Raw genomic sequence first — 18,398 nt, forward strand, 5'->3', positions numbered from 1 at the left:
GTCACGATCGGGACAAAAAGCCTTTAAGCCAAGTCCCGGTCTGGTGGACTGAGGCGGCCAGCTGCCAAGGGGAGGCTCGGGGTTCGGCGGTGCGTCTGAGGAGGCCGTCATTAGGGCGCACCCCTACTCGGGGATGGGAACCAGGTCACATTCTCTCACACGGCACAAAGAGGGGTGCATGCCCGAGAGGGGCTGGGATGGGGGTGGGGGGAGGTGGGGTCTGAGCGAGTGGGGGTTTTGATGGGTAGTGGGCCATGACCTCTTTATATCCATCAACAGATCACGAACTCGGCCCACGCTCGTGCACATAAAACGCATTCACAAATGCATGCTAATGGACTTGTGCACACGCACTAATGCCAAAAAAGTATTTCTGCACACATTTTATAGCCACCACGCAACTGTCACAATGTAGATTGTTTTATCTGATCATCGTTTAAAAAAATTAAATCAATAAAAATATTTCAGCAGTTGAAAACTGAAGCGGGAGAGCATCTCTAAATTGCTTTTATGCTACATATGCTTTTTTGGGGGGCGTAATGGGTACCAATCAATACAGTATAAAGGTACCAATTTTCCAAACTAAAGTAGAGTTTTGACCTCAGAACAGCTACTTAATCTTCAACGGCAAATTCAACGAAGGTAATTAATCTACAATTATTTGGACTCCTATGTGCTCATATGAGCAGATGATATAATAATAATAATAATATTAATACTACATTTTATTTATAAGCACCTTTCAAAACACTCAAGGACACTTTACAATCAGGATCCATTTTAATGCAAATTGTATCCACTCAACAGTGCCATTTTGATCACATTAGGTTTCTTCCTGTGGCTCCTGTTAATATTCACGTCTTGTAAAATGTCCTTGATTGCCCAGAGGGGAACTCACAAGTAATCATTTTGTATTTACAGAATATTATCGTGATTTTTGTCGGACATGCACATTTATGGATCTGTCCACTGGCTGATGGTGACTCTCATGGGTAAAGGCTGTGAAATACTGCCCTCTATCGCTCCAAGAGGAGCTTCACAGCAATGCAACCGGCCAATCTGAAGTACCATGTGGACAAACATGTTTGGAAAGGGTAAATCATATTTTTATTTATTTAGAAAAAAAATCGGTATGAAATTTAAGAAATACGCGCTCTGCCTTTAAAAAGCAACATGATCGAAATTCATCAAAATTATGATTACACAGCAGTTATGACCAACGTGACATCAGGTGTGCCACGCAATACGATTTATTCTTGGCATGCTAGGCTATGCGTTAGCATTATTTTGAATTATTATAATCATAATAATAATGACTTCGCTTCTCTTTGCGGCTGAGTCTACCGTTGTGCTTTGTCGAGCGTCCGGGGGACTTTGTGCGTTTCCTCAAGTTCATCCCATGCTGCAGTGATGACTAAAGCTCTGGCTCTTCTTATTTTCAATAAAATATATTTATGTATCTGTGCATGTACTGTACACTGTCGGATCAAGGTGCCTTCTTTTTGCATAATGTCTGATTCCGGTATCCCAGCTTGATGGTGGGAGAAGGGGGGGGGAATTGTCCTCAGTTCGGCGAAAGGGTGCGCCGGCGCAGGCAGCTGCACGTCAGGCACTTGAGGATGCTCATGGTGATGTGCATCAGAGGTCCTAAATTAAAGAGCAGGTTGTAGAAAGTGTTGACCGACAGCCCGCCGGTCTCGTCGGCGTACTTCAGGGCCACGATGGGCGTGTACAGGCTGTTAGTCAGATTCCTGAATCGGGGGCTGCTCGACTCGATCACCTTCTTAGTGCACTGGAGGGGACGACAACAAGGTCGGCATTGGCAATTGTTGTTATTGTTGTTGTTTTTTTTTGCCATGATCCAAAATCCCAAAAATGGTACTCACTTTGGCTATGTCCTCCGGCGTCTGACCCATGGCTTCGAAGATATCGATCGACGACGGCAGGTAAATGTCTTTAAAGTAACGGACCGTGTCGGCGTCCGCGCCCGGATATTCCATCTTGGCCACGTCCTCCATCATCTTTGTCTCAAACTCCGTGTGCACCGGACCGGGCTCGATCATCGACAACCTGACGAGGAACATGTCGTACCGTGAGGGAAAGAGCAGAGGTGGGAAGCCAGGATGACATTTCCTTAACGAGTCTTGTGATCGCATCCAAAAGCGATCCGATGCAACAATTTGCTAGCTATGGCTAGCTTTTTTAATTATTTTTATTATTATTTAAAACTTTCCCATCATAGCATCAATTCAGAGATGTCCAATACTCTCCACCCACGACCATGAAAAAAAAAACCCATAGTTGACGGGCTACGATCCACGTTGACGGCATTTCACGTCAACGGCGCTCCGAGAGTTGGTGGACGTTACCTGACGTTGAACTTCATCAGCTGCACGGCCATGCTCTCGCAAAAGCCCTCCATGGCGAACTTGGAAGCAGTGTAAACGTCATTGAACACAACTCCTGTTCCGGGGGACCAGCAAGAAGAACAACCAATGAATCGGTCGACGCATTACCGCTTAGCACATACGGAAGCAAATACTCAGCCATAGGAGCAACGGATACTCACCCTGAAGACCCATGACGCTGCTCATGACCACGATGTGTCCGGACCGCCTCTTCTTCATGTCGGGCATCACCTCTTTGATCATGCGCACGACGCCAAAGAAATTGGTCTCGAACACTCGCTTCATCTCATCGATGCTGATGCTCTCCACGGGGCCCAGCAAGCCCACGCCTGCGTTGTTGACTGTCAAGACAACACACACACACACACACGCACACATACATACATATAGAAAAAAGGATGACAGTTGTGTACTTGGTTTTGGCTTTCTGGTGGCCTTCGTTGAGACCACCACCAGAGGTCAGTGTTCAACGCACAACCAAGACGTGTGATGCAACTGCGGGCTTTGACAAAGCACTTGTGGGTCTTGAGCAATGAGGTGAAGGGGTTTTGGACTTTGCACAAGATGCAAGCAGGCTTTTCTAAAAAGAACCTTGATACACGCTCAAGCCGTAGCACATGATCTGGTTTTATTATGAAAGAGCTTGTTTGGCGCATTGGGGAACAAAATGCATATTGCCTCATTTTGTCGCTACAGAGAATACATTGTGTCTGTTGGGGGGGTTAGATTAAAAAAAAATGTTGGGTGAGTGGATGGGGGGCGGGGTGGGGGGTAGCCAGTAGTGGCTTTGTGCAAGCACCATTCATTTGCAGTCTGGACATAGAGAGAATCTCTTGTTTTTAAATGAGTAGCAGCGTCTCAAGAAGTCAATCACACCGCAGAGCATCGTGCTTTTTTGAAAAATATTCACTGGATGGGTCTGAGAAGTTGCCTAATTGATATAAATAGGGGAAAAAAAGCAGGTCGCTGATTTGCCTGACTTCTGTGCGGGCTGAGCTCGTCAGTATGTCACTAATATGAGTCGATCTTTGCAAAGGCTAAAGAATATATGACAGAGCACTGTTGTCTGTCTTCATTTTTTTTTGGCCAGGCGATTGCTTTGAGGGTTATACCATTGCAACATACTGTCGACGCTATATTCGGATTCAAGTGTTTTCGTCAATGGGACTGTCAACAATCCCCAATTACACCAGAGGTGACAACTTTATAGCTGTTCTATTTACTTGTGGGTCATAAAATATGAATGACTTTATCAGATGTGCTCAAATGATATATTGGGACATTCTGTGGATGTGAGGTCACGCAGGCCTCAGCTGACTCACTCAAGATGTCGATATGACGGTCTTTCACGCTGTTGATACACTGCTTGACTGATTCATCGCTGCACACGTCCAGCGGCAGCAACACCAAGTTCTTCCCGTACGCGTCTCCCGCCGCCTCCACCAGCTTGTTCTTCTTTTTTAGGTCCCGCATGGTTGCGATGACTACAGGGGAAGAACAACACAAGGATTTTTTTTTCTTTTTTGGTAGACTTTTTATTTAGCTTTGGAAAGTGTGGACTGTTTCTTTTTATATTGGATCTCATTAGAGGGTGCAGGTGTACTTAATGTTATGGTGGCGAGTTAACAATAATGACCAACAGCACAGAGGTGTCACACAGGACTTTGAGCCCTTTGATCTGAGAGGCCACCGCTATGCAACTTCCTCCACACACACACGCACACAGGAGTCGTAGGGGTCAAAGTTCGTGCGACAAGCATGCCTCACAGGACACAGAGCTGATTTGGGTTGAACTTTACACGCCGGGGCCACATTAGCCCACAATGACGACAGGGATCACATGATTAGCGACGACATCCATCAACTTGGCTGCGCGTATGTTTCGCTGAGAGTGACGCTACCAAGGGGAGGAAAACACTCTTGCACAACGCCATCAGTCAGCCGAGGTAAACAAGGAGTTGGCCTCGAGTGACAAAACGTCCAAGCGTCACCTCACTTGTCGGAGTAAACATTTTTCGAGAAAGGCAAACTGTGTTTGAGGTTTCTTACGAACAGCCAGAGTGACGGAAACACTTCAGTTATAACTTCACATTTCTTCCCTGTCATGCTAGTTAAAGGCCTAACGTGTCTTCATTTTATATCATGACTGCCATTTAACCTTGTCATGACAAGCAAAGCCATATTACGACTTTTTTTTTATCCACCTAATTATTTTATGACAATATACATGCATTCATTTACATCTAATCGGACTATATGAGCAACAGTGAAAATTGACCTCTTAATTGCTTGCATGGAAATAGTTGGACCTCTGGACTGCTGTAAAATGAAACAACCAAGTCTCTCTTTTGTTATCCAGACACAACAAGCCATTCTAAAATGTGTTCAGATTGTGACAAAATTGCAACAAGCTCGCCCCAAAATCTGCCTTCGTCAAGAAGGCTACAACAGAAGCACTATGACACACAGCCAAAAGATAAGCAGAGCTACACTGTGGTTGGATGCTCAGATTAGCACTGGCTAGCCAGCACATGTGTCACAAAGCAAATCTGTGACTACCTAGGAGTTTCCTACTCCCCCTTTTTTGTTGTTGTTGTTGTTTTGGTCTTTTACGCCTAGCCACTCGCTTACTTGCAACACCGTAGCTCTTCCTCTTATCATGGTAACTAAAGCGGTACTTTCCGTTGTACAGCGAGTGTGGATCAGAACGGTGGACCTGTCGTGCTAATGTTGGTTTAGTGATGCTAAATTAGCAACGCTAGCGCTGCTATTTTGTTGACGCTGGATATGGGTTCTGTGTGACTATTTATGATGACTAGGCACGTTCAGATTCAAATGCAGACACTTGTGGGCATGGGGCATTGGTAAAGTGAGGCTACATTCAAAAATTGCTAGCAGTTTTGAATACCACAAACAGCCTCTTTAATGAGCAGTCCGTCGTCCTGTGAAGAGATATTTTGCGCCGTATAGCTACATTTTATTTCTTGGGGTTAAAATAAACAGTTGAGTTGAAATGTAGATTGAACCGGTCGAGTAATTTTCGCAGCACAGTGTAACAACGTTGCTGTAATGTGGCTCTCGTCACATAGCAGACCCCGAAATAGACTGCTGTGCAACGGAGAGGTTTACAATGTCAACTATTATCGTGACTGAGCTTTGTCATGTAATGTGCGGTTCTGCAAGTACTCAGAAACTCATGGGATGTCATGTCGCAACACGAAGTGAATTAAGTCGAATGGAGCCGCTTGCGAGGCTGTGGAGCATGCGAAAGAAATGTATGTTTGGCTGTGAAATGAACAAGGGGGCCATTGTTCTCCGGGGCTCCTGCAGGAATTAGTGGTGGGCCGCTTTAACATTCTTGTACGAACCACACTGTGTTCCAAACACGACTGTCTCTACCGGGTCGAGCTCGGTCTTTAGCGAACTAAGCACTTGCTTGAATCCAATATTTAATCTTCTATCCCAAAGGGGTATTAGGGAAATTATTGGGTCACCTCCACTGCTCACAGGGCGACCTCTTAAAGGAAGGCCACAGTAGGGGGGTGGAAAAAAATATTCGGAACGGGACCGTGATCGTTTTCATTTAATTTGCGGTACAACGGGGAAAATAGTATGAAGTATAGTGTTACCGTGGAGACATTTTGTGGTTGAACATAAACACGCACAATTGGACGGCTGACGGTCGAGTTTACGGACGTCGTCATGGCAATGTTTTGAGAACCGCTTTAAGGTCAGAACATCCGTGCTAATGCGTGAATGCTGAGTGATGGCGCTCGCGAGTGGGAGTACGATCATTTACAGTCAAAACAACAAAACAGTGGGGCTTTCTTGGCCTTTTAAACACAAATTCGCAGCTACTGCCGGGGACACCATTCGCATTAAAAAATAAATCAATCAATCGTGTGCATGCAGAGAGAGGAGAGAGTGTGAACGTGTGATATTTTGCCCCATCAGCAGGTAAAATGGTGTCACTAGATGTTACAAGTCAGCCAAAGAAAATGTTCATCATTGACCTGAAAAAAATGTGTTGAACTTTAGCATGAAATATGTGACTGCGTACACTGAATTAAAAAAAGTCCTGGATTACAGAGAACAAAAGCACTGCTTCGTCATCAATGTGGTAGACATACTGTAGTTCCGACAACAAATGGAAGGTCAATCAACACTCAAACGAAATGTCAGACTCGTCATCTGAATGGCATTCTGACCTGTGTGGTCATTTGCAGAAGTCACATGACAACTAACCCCAAAATGAGTCACAAATATTGCCCCTGATGGCAACCCCCTTCTACCCCCGCTTCAGAAGATGGACTCAAAATCGTCCTTAGCACGAGTATGTACACTTGATTTTGAGCTCCGGCAGTCAGGAAGAGCCTCAAAGTGCAACAAAATCACAGGGCAGGCAGGGATGGGGAAGAGATTGAGTGACAATTGTGTTGGCCGCCCTCCCGCACACCAATGAACACTTCAAATGGGAGTGAGCCCTCGCTTGTACAGGTCTCAAACTTTACCGCCCCCCCCTAAAGCGGTGGCTCAAGGGTTGGCACTGTCGGCCCATTAGACACGGCACTGAGGGGCGCGTACACCCATAATGGGCAACGTTGGGAAAAAAAATACGGGTGCGATGGGGGTCGTGGCAGAGAAGTAACATGAAAGAGAAAAGGGACAAGCTTCTTTTTTACGATTGTGCCTGGAAAAAGTCACGTCCCTCGGAGCCCCCCCAGCAGGGAAAGAAGTGGGCTTTCACATGATAATGGTTCAATCACGACAGAAAACGGAGGGGTGACTGATTCCCGATCCTTCCTGAAAAAAAAGGAGGGGGGGGGCAATACGGATACCATATCCGCGCGTGGACGAGACGCCAAGTGAGTAAAAAAATGCGTAAAAAGTAGTCGAGGTGGCATGATTCAGATCTGCCGGAGGGACAAAAAAAAAAGGAAACACGTACTCGTTTTTCCTAAACCCCGCTAATTTGTCTTCTGTGGTTGGCGAAAAAAAAAAGGAGAGCATAACAGAAATGTTTACCATGGTAACGCTTCTCATCTCTGGCCAGCGTGACGGCGATTCTCAGGCCAATGCCGGAGGAGCAGCCGGTGATCAGCACAACTTTCTGCCCACCGTTCGCCATGATGAGTGTCGGATGGGGCGCCGTGCAGCCTCGCAGAAGCTCCTCCGGATGCTTTCGCTCGCTCGGCCGGCGACTAAAAGCGGATCGCCGCGGCGGCCATGTGAGCATCTAATGCGGTCACATGTTCCAGCAGCCGGATCACCGGCCCGAAAGGACGTGGCATCGCGCGCGGGGCCCACGCGCGGTTACACTTTTTAAAAATCAAGTTACAGTAATTCCTCACCCCAAAAAAAAAAAGAGTCGGGGGAGTGGTGTGTGTGTGTGCGTGCGTGCGCGCGCGCGTGACCGAAGGGGCAGTGCTTATGTGATTACAAAGCGGGACACAATGTGACACTTTTTTTTTTTAACAGTACAGTATTGACACGTTGTTTTGTTTATAGCTGATATTTCCGGGTTACGTCACAACCACTGACACGCTTTCACAAGGTCGGCACAAACTATTATCTTGAAGATTTTATCTGGCTGGAAAAAAAAACATGTACGCGTTAAGATAAGAACAAAAATGACATATTTATTCATCACACCATTAAAATCTATCATGTTAAACATTCCACCGAAAAAAACCTTATTTTGTGCTAAGCATTCCACGTTATCCGTGAGCAAATTCCCAAATTTGTGGTGAGATTCAACAATTTTACCTCCATCCTGAAATTCAGCTTTTTTTTTTTTAAGAGTCTCACAAACCCATTTCGATTGATTTCGACAGCTCTTCAGCTTTCAAAGAAGTCACTTTATGCCTAAGGTTGTGCTGCTATCTTGTGGTCAGAAGGGATAGCACAGGCTCGGTGAATGCGGCAAAGAATTAAATCACTGTAATAAAAAAACAAAAGGGCGGGGGGGGGGGGGGTGATATGACAACAAATCACATCTAGGTTATCAGCGGTAGATTTTTTTTTCAGGCTCTGCTGGCACCGTGAGCTACGTTCCATCATATCAACTGTGATTGATGTTGAAAGGGGTCAAAGTGCATCTGATAAGAGCTCAAACAGACCTGTTATTTTTGTCTACCGCGTGAGGTCAAAGTGCACGAGGGTGAGTACGCCGTGTGTCATGGCTTGTTGTGTATGATGTCGCCCACCTTAAATCGCTTTTGTGTGCGTGTGTTTTGTAACGCTACCACGGAATGGTTGCAGCGATGACAACAATTAGATATTCAAAAAGGCCGGAAAAGGAGATGTTTCTCTTTAAACGCATCAAAACGTTTGAAAAGAATGAAGGTCATTATTTGGCCACGGCAGGGAATGACATAAAGGACTCGTGCCGCCGGAAGGGGACACGGTATGAAGGCCCGGGAGATGTTTACGTGCTCTGGAGGTGAAAAGTAGCCTCCACTTTTGGGGAGCAGCTGCTCATTTCAATCATAGCGTTGAAAGGAGATATTCTCGCAGCCACGCGGATCCATCAAGACTCACCACGCGATGCAGGCTGGTGGCGGAGAGACAAGTTCAGCCTTGCCGCGTGAAAAGAAATGATGACATGGAATCCACGTATATATCGAAGCAGTCAACACGCTTGTATTATCGTGGCAACAGTCGGCCGGCCGTCAGCCTCGACGCGGCTCAAGCTTCATTTCCTCTCGCTGTCAAGGTGACGTCGGTAGCAAATAAATACAACACTCGCTGGATTTCCAGAAAGCTTGTGGGCTCAGTGTTCGCCTTTGCAAATAGAAAATGCAATATTTCAAAAAAAGGCTTTTAAGCATTTATGAAGCTACGACCAAAGATGACGAGCCGCAGTCACCAACCGTGCATACATCGAAATTTGTGTGTCAAACGTGCATACGCAGGTGGCGGTTCTGGCATGAATGACTTAACTGGGCCGGCAGCCACAGTGAAGAGTTAATTTGTTGTTTGCGAAGCACTTGAGTCGAGAAAAAAAATATGCATGAAGAATAAATGTAGTCTATTGTTTCTCAAAAATTAAGGTTGCCACTCTTGCACATATCGCCCAAATCAAAAAACGCCACTGTCATGGGTACCCACTTCTGATTGGGACTCATTTGGACAAATTCTCAAACGTGAGTTTGTTTTGAAATTCACCTCTAATTTCTGCTTCAAACCAAAAACGACAAACTTCCCCTCAAATTTCTGTGCATCCTTTTAAGATCGACATTAACCACGGAATGGTGGCGCTCGGGGGCCAGGTGGGAGAAATGCCCCCAACTATTTGATCAACTAAGGCAAAATTAACATTACAAAACAAAAAAAAAGAAGCTTGTCCATCCTGCGACAAGATTTCCAGATAAATGGACGGGGGGGGGGGGGGGGGGGGGCGCTCATGATAAGCCCTTGGAGAAGATTAGTGACGTTCCTAGCATTCTTTTGCACGCAGAGAAAGTGGACAGGTGTGGATTGAAATGATGAGGCAGTGCGGGCCACTTTGCAACCCCCCACCCCCCACCCCCCAAAAAAAAGCTGCTGCTGTGGAATTTCAGAGAACTGACCTATTAAGACATCAGAGTGAGCGAGCGGGCGAGACAAAGAAGGAGCTAATACAAGTCCATACAGGTAAACACTGCCCAAGCAGCCCACTGCTTCACTTTCATCTTTCGCTTTCATTCCACCAAAATCAGCAAAGTTGTCGGCAAGAGCCTTTTAGCGCCGACACCCCAGAGAATATTTCTTTACCGAGACGCTCTGGGCCTCAACTCATCCAAAAGTTTTATTTCAAAAGAGATGTTTGCTCCTTATCTGATGATTTCCCCCCCACCCCCACGCAGCCCTCTTTTTATAGCTTTATTCTCAATTTCCTGTGAAGGGATCGAGGGTGCACGCGCAGAGTTTTTCCTGTCCTCAAACTGACTTCTCGCTGGCCGGTCAGACTTTTTTTTTTTTTTTTTAAGCAACAAATAAAGTGAAGTTCATTCATTTGGAATCCATTCATTCAAATACAATTTTAAATGGCTGTTTTCTTACTTCTGTCACAATTTAACCTTTACGGGAACAGCGGTTACTAGCTTGTCATGTTATCAGGTTACTGGGTGCATGAAAAGGGTTCATGACAGACATGTTTATGTGAGGTGGTGTATCTTAAAAAAAAAAAAAAGCATTCTTTTGGCTAGCTCGTTCCTGAAAATTATTTCCAACAAATGAACAGACAAATGGTCAACATACACACCGTGCCAAGTTTTTATGGCTTCTTCCACTATTAATGGAAACTATTGACTGTACAAAACAATTGAAAAAAAAAATTCTGGAGGGGAACAAAAACCAAACAACTAAGATCATGTGGTTGCGCAAGGTTGCACACCCTCTTAAAAATTGGGAACGTGGATGTGTTCAGAATTCGCCAACCGCATTAATATTCAAGTTAAACAGAAATTCAAAGTGCCTCTGACCAACCTCAAGCAGAGCTCAGACGTTCTAGTGGGCTTTTCCTGACATTTTTATGCTTTCTTGCAAACACACTGATTGGTATTTTGAGCTGTTCATAATTCTTTCCGTTTTCTATGAGGCCCCAGTTACGTCTGAAGAAAGACGGCCCCAAAGCATGATGCTGTCCTCACTATGCTAATCAATTCTCCCATCGAAGCTCACTTTCGGTTTTATTTTCAACAGTTATGTCCAAAAACCTAGGATGCGTACCCTCCAGTGGGTGGCATTTCCACGTGATATCATTGGTTTTTTTTTTTGGGATGAGTGACAGTGCGCCTGGGAAGGATGATGGTCCAGGCTGGTGTGAACGAGTGAGTGGATCGAAGTGGAATGTTTGCTACGGGTCATCAGTGGCGCTTTCTGCTCTTTTGTGCGCAGTCTGCAGAGGAGGTGCGGAATGCAAACTTGATGAGAAGAGACGCAAAGAAAGAGATAGAGTAATTGGGGAGTCGCTGAAAAGCAGGAAAGAAGGCTCTGCCGAGCTGCAAAAGGGCTCTTGCGGGGCAAAAGTGTTGCTACAGCTGCAGCAGAGACAAAAAAAAAAAAAAAAAAAAAAAAAAAAGCACAGCAAGAGAGAATCAAAAGGTTATTTCAGTTAAGCAAGGTGAAATTAACTCAGAGCGATAATATTAGGTACACCTGCACAATCAAATGAGCCAATGTAAGATCTGGATTAAAAAAAAAGAAAGAAAAAGTAAAACCTTTCGGAAAGCCCAGTCAGAGCTCACATCAGACCTAAAAACATTTCAGAATGTTTAGGGGGCTGTGCCCCTCACAATTGTATAGTGGGAGTATATTTGTCAACAAACAGTAATTTGGCAGCTGTACACAATTCTTTCGTTGAAGTATACTGTCAAACTAAACATAAAACAAGAGAATTACAATAGTTGTGTATTGAAGGACCACATAAGACCGCAAGCTTAAAAACCACAGTTACACCGGCCGGGAAATACGAAATGAGAGACGCGTAGCAGCAGCGAATGGAAAAATTTGCCGTCCGTTTCCATCCGCACTTTTGATTATTCCTAAACTTACCCTGCTGCGTCGATAAATGCAAAAAAGAGTGAGGACAAGCTGGAGTGAATTTCATTGGACAGATGTGCTGCTTCGATGTTGGTCAGCTTAGCGCTCCCTTTAAGTCTAATGATGATTTTGATCACCACACTGGCATTTTCCTTTTGCTAAACTAGTGTAAAATGTCCATACTCTGAGGCTTTTTTTTGGGGGGGGGGGGTGTTAGTTAAAAAAAGCTCGCATTTATTAGCACAAGCAGGAACCATTAAAAAAAAAAAGAAAAAAAAAAAGAGCAATTTTATGAGCTCCACCTATACAGTATTATATAACAGCTTTAGGAGCGGGGGGGGGGGTGTTTAAATCAGATTTGTAAGAATGATGGGGTGAAAAAAAAACAGCCGTGAACATATATAGTACATACACATCATTTTTAAATGAAATCTCTCATGTCGGTTGATTCTTCCCCCCCCCGCCGCCTTGAACTTTCCTTCACATGCATATTTTCTCTGGCTGTTTGCCTGTTGTCCTGTTCTGGCATGTTTTTTTTTTTAAACACACACACACACACACGCACAGAGCTCATCTGAGGGAAGCTGAATTGAAAGGCCACTCAGAAAGGTCTCCGCCTAATCCCCGACGCTCCTCAAGTCTACTCGAGGACGGTAGAACGGTAGACGACGCCTCACAGATGCCCGAAATCACGTCAGACGGACGACTGACTGTGCGTGACTTGGCGATAAAACGATGAACACCGCCAGCCATCTTTGACACTCAGTGTAACCTGCCAGTTTTTGTTTTTACACATACGGTAGAATATGAAGAAATACATATGGCAAAAAATAAATTAAAAAAACCCATGAGTCTAATCTAACCTCATAAATGAATGTTTCCCAAGATTTGTGCTTGCACAAACAGGCTCTGTTGGTCTCTGCTGGTTAATCACTAAAAATGGGCCCCCTTCATGATTCATGTTGGCCATATTTCAAAAGCATTTATAGTACTGTAGAAAAGTCCAGGGCAGTTTGAGCTATAGCATATTATCACGCTGATAATGACCATATTCCGTTTATTCCAAAAGAGGGCGCTTTTTCTTTCGAACAAAGATTAACTTGACGTTTGTGTTTTGCTTTTCATTTGGCGTTTCGGTGACGGTCGCATTTTACAGTGGTGAACTTATTTTTACGCTTGTTTGACATTGAAGAATGCGTAAAAATAAAATACAAAAATAAATCACCCTTACAGGTTGAAGTGTACTTCCACAGCATGACATCAACAGCATTCTGATTTATGAAACGTGGCAGGCTTCTGGCACACAAGGGGATGAATGGCTTCGTTGCTATACATTTGTTGTGGACCTGACAAATAAATTAGGCCCAATGTGGACTAATGTACACAGCACAAGTATTTGTCACCTGCGGCTCAGACTGTCCACTGGACTCTTCATAACTATCTGTTAAAAGCTGCTAGGAATGCGCGTTGCTCGCATTTGGGCGGACCAAGCCGCCCGTGAGAAGAGAGACGGCAGTGGGGGCTTGGCGGTCCTTCTGTTGACACGCCGGGTCAATCTCAATATGTCCAGAAACCAAATTCCTTTTTTCCTTTACAAGTTGGGGCTACTTGGGTTTTTGGCAAACTGAATTAACCCATTGTTCAGTGTTTCAGTATTTCTGAACAACTGGCTGTTCTGGAACAAGGAGCTGAACGGAAAAACACACAACAGGTGTCTAGATTTGTTGGGGGGGGGGGGGCTTTCTGTGACCCTTCTAGTCCCTCTGATGCTCTAGCCACACTGACACAGATTCTAATTGATACAGGAAAATGTCGGCGTCATATTATCATATATCTGACCACTTTTTTTCGTCCAATTAAGTTCAACTGGAAAAATCATAGTGGTTGATCCTATAATGTCCCCCGAACATTTTGTGAGGAGTGTCTTTATAAATCTGACACGTGCAATCGCATCACATTAAATTTAACAGTATTGCATCTTGTATCAAATGTATTGTACCTATCACACACACAAACACACACACACACACACACACACATTATATATCTATATATATATATATCTATATATATATATATATATATATATATAGATATATACATCTATATATATATATTAAAAATGGCTCATATGTATCATGCGGATTCGGTTGTTTCAGACTGTATCATATTTATCTTTGTTGTGAAGCGCTATATAAATCAGCATGTATTGTATTGTATTGTATTATCGGATCACATCTATTGCTTCATATGTACCGTATCCAATGGATCAAATGTATCCATTGCATCATACGTATCATATCTTTTGTGCTCTGTCATCTTAACGCATCATCTTCATTTCATGTTATCTATCGTCACACAACACTTGGTATTTAGCTGTTAACGTCCTTCACTTTTTGTGAGCTTCAACACGAGAAAGGGACAAATGGCAGCGTGGTGTCATGTCGTTTTGCAACTCCAACCCGATTTCTGTTCAAGTGGAGAGTTCTTTTGGGCACGGTCTGATACGCTTCAACAGGCGTGCAATTTCGTTTAAAGGCGTGTCGAGGTTGTGTGTAAATAATAAACGGTACGCAATACTCTGCAGGCAGGTTTTGCGGTTCCCCCCTGAACGCATCACATCTGCTGACTTCCAAGCTGAGTCATAGATCATTTCTGGTCATATAATCATGAAGAAAATATCTAATGAGATGAACGCTGAAGCTTTTTTTCCCTGCCGGCAGACTTACAATGCGGTATATTGTACACTTTTTTTTTCTTCTTTCCCCCACGACGGATGACTTGTAAGCATCTGCGGAATTACGGCTATGCCATCAAACAAGCAAGCGCGCAACAGGCTTTAAAGTGGACAACAATGCGGACTAGATTAGCAAAGGTGATCTGTATGTCACCTCTGATAATGACCGTCTAAAGAAGCGAGACGACAAGGGCTTCCTCTTAAGCTTGCTTCTCCAAGACACCCACCTCTGGGAGGGAAAGGGAGAAGGAGGAGGGGGAGGAGGAGGAGGGAGTGATGGCGAGCAGGAGAAATTGAATGAGAAGCCTCTGAGAGGATCTTGAGGGGAGCTACCACAACAAAACAACTTCTCCAACAGTCCAGCCAGTGGAAGCAACCAAACTGGCTTTTATTTTAGTTTTTAAAAACTTTTTCTACACATGCATGGCTGCTTAGTAGGTGAAACTTGTGGAACTTTTTGCAGCGACAAGTTTGGGAGGAAGAGGGGGGTGGAGGGAGCCCCTCAAGATTTGGGAAGATGGGTCACTTTTTAAGGAATGGGACAGCACGGCTATTGGCTTTTATTCTACTGCACTTCAGCGCCACTCAAGCTGGTAAAGTATCGCTTCAGTAAATGGATATGTACAAACATGTCAAAATATCGACACATTTGGTGATGTTTATAGACGATGCTTCTTAAGAAAAAAAACAACCACACGGTCTCCTCAAATTGAGATTTAGGTCACTTCAATAATTAAACTGCTTTTACATCTGCATACGCGATTGTTAACGCTTCACAGCAAAAAAATATATAAATATATTGCAAAGTTTTTGAGAAGATGGCAATCCGGAACTTGCTCGTGCAGGTTGGAGTCAGGTGTACGCTTGTGCAAACGCGTGACGTCACGCTGGCGTGTGCTTGTGAGCCGCGTCGCTTGACTGCGAAAGAGTTTCACGTTGGCTTGCGAAAGAGCTCAACAACTGACTTAAAGGGAGTAGATTAAAATTCCTCGCATGGATCTGTGGCGTGCGTGCACAGTGCATAAAACTTGCCTCACTTTGGGCTTTTTTGCTTTTTTTTTTTTTTTTAAATCGTAGCCCCCTTCTTGCTCACTCAGTCATGTCTTCTGGTTGCAATTAAGCAAAGGCAAAAATAGAGCACGCTGCTACTGTTTGAGTCATTTTGTAATGTCAGACTCGTTCGTTTACAAACATCCACCTCGTGTACATTTATTCATGGTCAGCACTCTTGAGGGGTTTATCATCAAGGCCGGATCAATGCAAAGGCCTAAGCCAAAGGGGGGCCCCATAAAGGAGTCCTTTATGGGCAAACCTACGGCCAACTAAATACAGTGGTGCCTTAAGACACGAGTGACCCAATTTGTGAGTCCTTCAAGATATGAGCTGTCAACGCCCTTGACTATAGCAACGGTTGTCAACAAGCAATTAAAAAACAATGAATGAATAAATAAAAAGAAGCTTCAGGTTGTTCAATGGCAGTTCTAGTTGAAGTCAAACCAAATGTAAAACAAAGAGAATTACAGCATGCGTATTTAAAAGACGCAAACAACTGCTGAAATAAAGGCCCCGCGGGCATAATGCTAATGCTAATTAGCATCTATATTGTGATGCCTTAACTCTTTATGCAAAGGATGGAAAAACAGTTAATTCAGAAACAACATATGGGCAGACAATATAATAGTACTCGCAGTGATGCCATCTACATAGAATGACTCATATCGGTGCCGTACTGATAAGCTCAGAGAAAAATTGAGTTGTAACTGGACTCCCAACTTGAGATTCATTGGCATTTAAATTCACTTCAATGGGAAAAGATGATTTGAGGGTGGTCACGAAAGGAATTCAACTTGCATCTCAAGGTGCCCCAGTTATAATAGTTTTCGATTTTTCATAATTTTATTTCATTTTGACTTTTTTTTATGGAGTTAGTCTAAATGTGTTTTTACAACATTTAAAAAAACGAGTATCCATTGCATCCATTCATTCATATCCATTTTTTTTAGATTTATTATTTGTTTTATATATACGACGTATCTGTCAAATGCGTATATGTTTTTTTCCATTCATTTTTGTTCATTATTCCGGTTGATCCAATACAGTTTTGAGAATAAGGTTTCAATCATTTTTAAACTGTGTGTTATTTATAAATAATGTGTTAATTATCGATACAACTGTATCCATGACAATATGGATGACCATGCGCTGTTTAATAGTCTCACGGTTGCAATGCAGTGATATTACGAGAGAGTTTAAATGACAGCTTGGGATTGACTGGTCATGTATGCACATGTTGTTAAAAGGCGTACTAGAACATTTTTGAGGAGCAGGCATCCACGCCTGAACACCACTTAAGGCAAATTTAGTACATGGAAACTGTGGCTGAAGCAGATATGACGAAAAAGGACGTATTCTCTGAAATTCCGTCATCTGTGGAAGAGCAGAAGTAGAAACATATGCTCGGGCCTTGAGGGGCAGGTGTTTTCTCGAAGGGTCCGGCAGCTTTTTGGCCTGCCGGCCCATCGTCCAGTCAACAAACATGAGTAGTGAAAAAAAAAAGAAGAAAAAAACCCTGGAAAGTGAAGAATGCGGTCTTGATGTTATCCATAAGCGTAGCTATCTGTCAGCCTGTCGACAAAATGGTGGCGTCAGTTTCACAACGGCATCAAAACCGTGAATCTATGCTTAAGAAGTGACATTTCTGCTACATTTGAAGTTAAATCATCACCATGTGCCTGCAATGCGTGACCTAAATCGTCCATAAGAAGTTGTACGCTTTAAACAAGTCAAATGAAATATTATCTCGACGCTTGCTTTCATCACCACTCTCATATTGATATTCATGACGGCACAAGTGTATCCGCAGAGAATAGGTTCAAAATCTTTCCCAGGCCTTCCTCAAACTCTCGACATGGTCCGGCAATGTAAGTGGTAACTAAAAGCAGAACCCGGCGCGCCCCACACGGCCCATTCAGTGCGCTTGTGATAACCTCTTGCTTCTCATTTTGTCTTCTTCAAGCAAACCAGCGTCTTTTGTCCTGGTATTAAAATTTGCTTGCTGTCATTTTTTTTAATAGCTATGAACATGCATAAATAGTTTAACGAGTACGAATCTAAGACTAAATTGCAGGCCGAGGGGGATCTGTGAGAGGCAGGGCGGCGTCGCTGAGGGGGTAGTCACAGTCAACTTCAATCACGGCCAAAGTGATGACTTTTATTCCCTTGAAATGTGCTGCGCTAGTCGCTTACTGGATTCTGGACACAGTGGAAGCACATCTGCACTGTGAAGTGGCCGCTTGGGATGATTTAAAAAATATATATAAAAGATCTTCCTGCGCCGGTGTTGGGCGTGATCTCCTTTCTTACACCTAAATGTCTGCCGGGTGCATCTTCAAGACACTCCTTCAACCAACACACCCATCTTGGCGGCCAACTGGCCGGCAAATTCCCCAAAGTTGTGCAGTAAGCCTTACAAAAATCAGGATCTCACATAATTTGTGCAACAGTGAAGGTGCACGGTCAATAAAATAGTTATACTTTTTTATCGTTGTTCTGCCCATAACAAGGTAATTGATCAAATGAGTCATTTTGATCATACCGTATATTCTGTCTGTATGCACCTAAAATGTCTGTCCACCCTGTCATTATGGGCTAACTGTCCCGTTAAGAGTCCCTCTGCTGATTTCAGCGACATGACGACCAGCCTTTTGTTTTACGTCAATGGAGGCGGA

At 43.9% G+C, this 18,398-nt stretch overlaps 2 protein-coding genes across 4 annotated transcripts in view; one reads left to right on the forward strand and one right to left on the reverse strand.

Moving 5' to 3' along the window:
• Positions 1-761: 761 nt before the first annotated feature.
• On the reverse strand, positions 762-7,767 carry rdh8a (retinol dehydrogenase 8a). The gene is made up of 6 exons (XM_086133769.1): positions 7,434-7,767; positions 3,731-3,892; positions 2,570-2,749; positions 2,370-2,463; positions 1,887-2,070; positions 762-1,792 (listed from the first exon to the last, which is right to left on the reverse strand). Exons 1-6 carry the CDS (start codon positions 7,642-7,644, stop codon positions 1,565-1,567), a joined length of 1,059 nt encoding a protein of 352 aa, XP_085989895.1. The 5' UTR covers positions 7,645-7,767; the 3' UTR covers positions 762-1,564.
• A 7,230-nt stretch (positions 7,768-14,997) lies between these two features.
• The window catches only part of col5a3a (collagen, type V, alpha 3a), a 42,873-nt gene continuing 39,472 nt past the window's right edge, over positions 14,998-18,398 (forward strand). For all 3 annotated transcript variants that reach the window (XM_086132535.1, XM_086132536.1, XM_086132537.1), the window contains exon 1: positions 14,998-15,263. In XM_086132535.1, the coding sequence (XP_085988661.1) occupies positions 15,188-15,263 (76 nt within the window). In that variant the 5' untranslated portion in view covers positions 14,998-15,187. The remainder of the gene's footprint in view (positions 15,264-18,398) is intronic.

Source organism: Hippocampus guttulatus, chromosome 16, assembly GCF_054856545.1.
Source record: "Hippocampus guttulatus isolate MCC_2025c chromosome 16, RoL_Hgut_1.0, whole genome shotgun sequence".
Lineage (NCBI taxonomy): Eukaryota > Metazoa > Chordata > Actinopteri > Syngnathiformes > Syngnathidae > Hippocampus > Hippocampus guttulatus.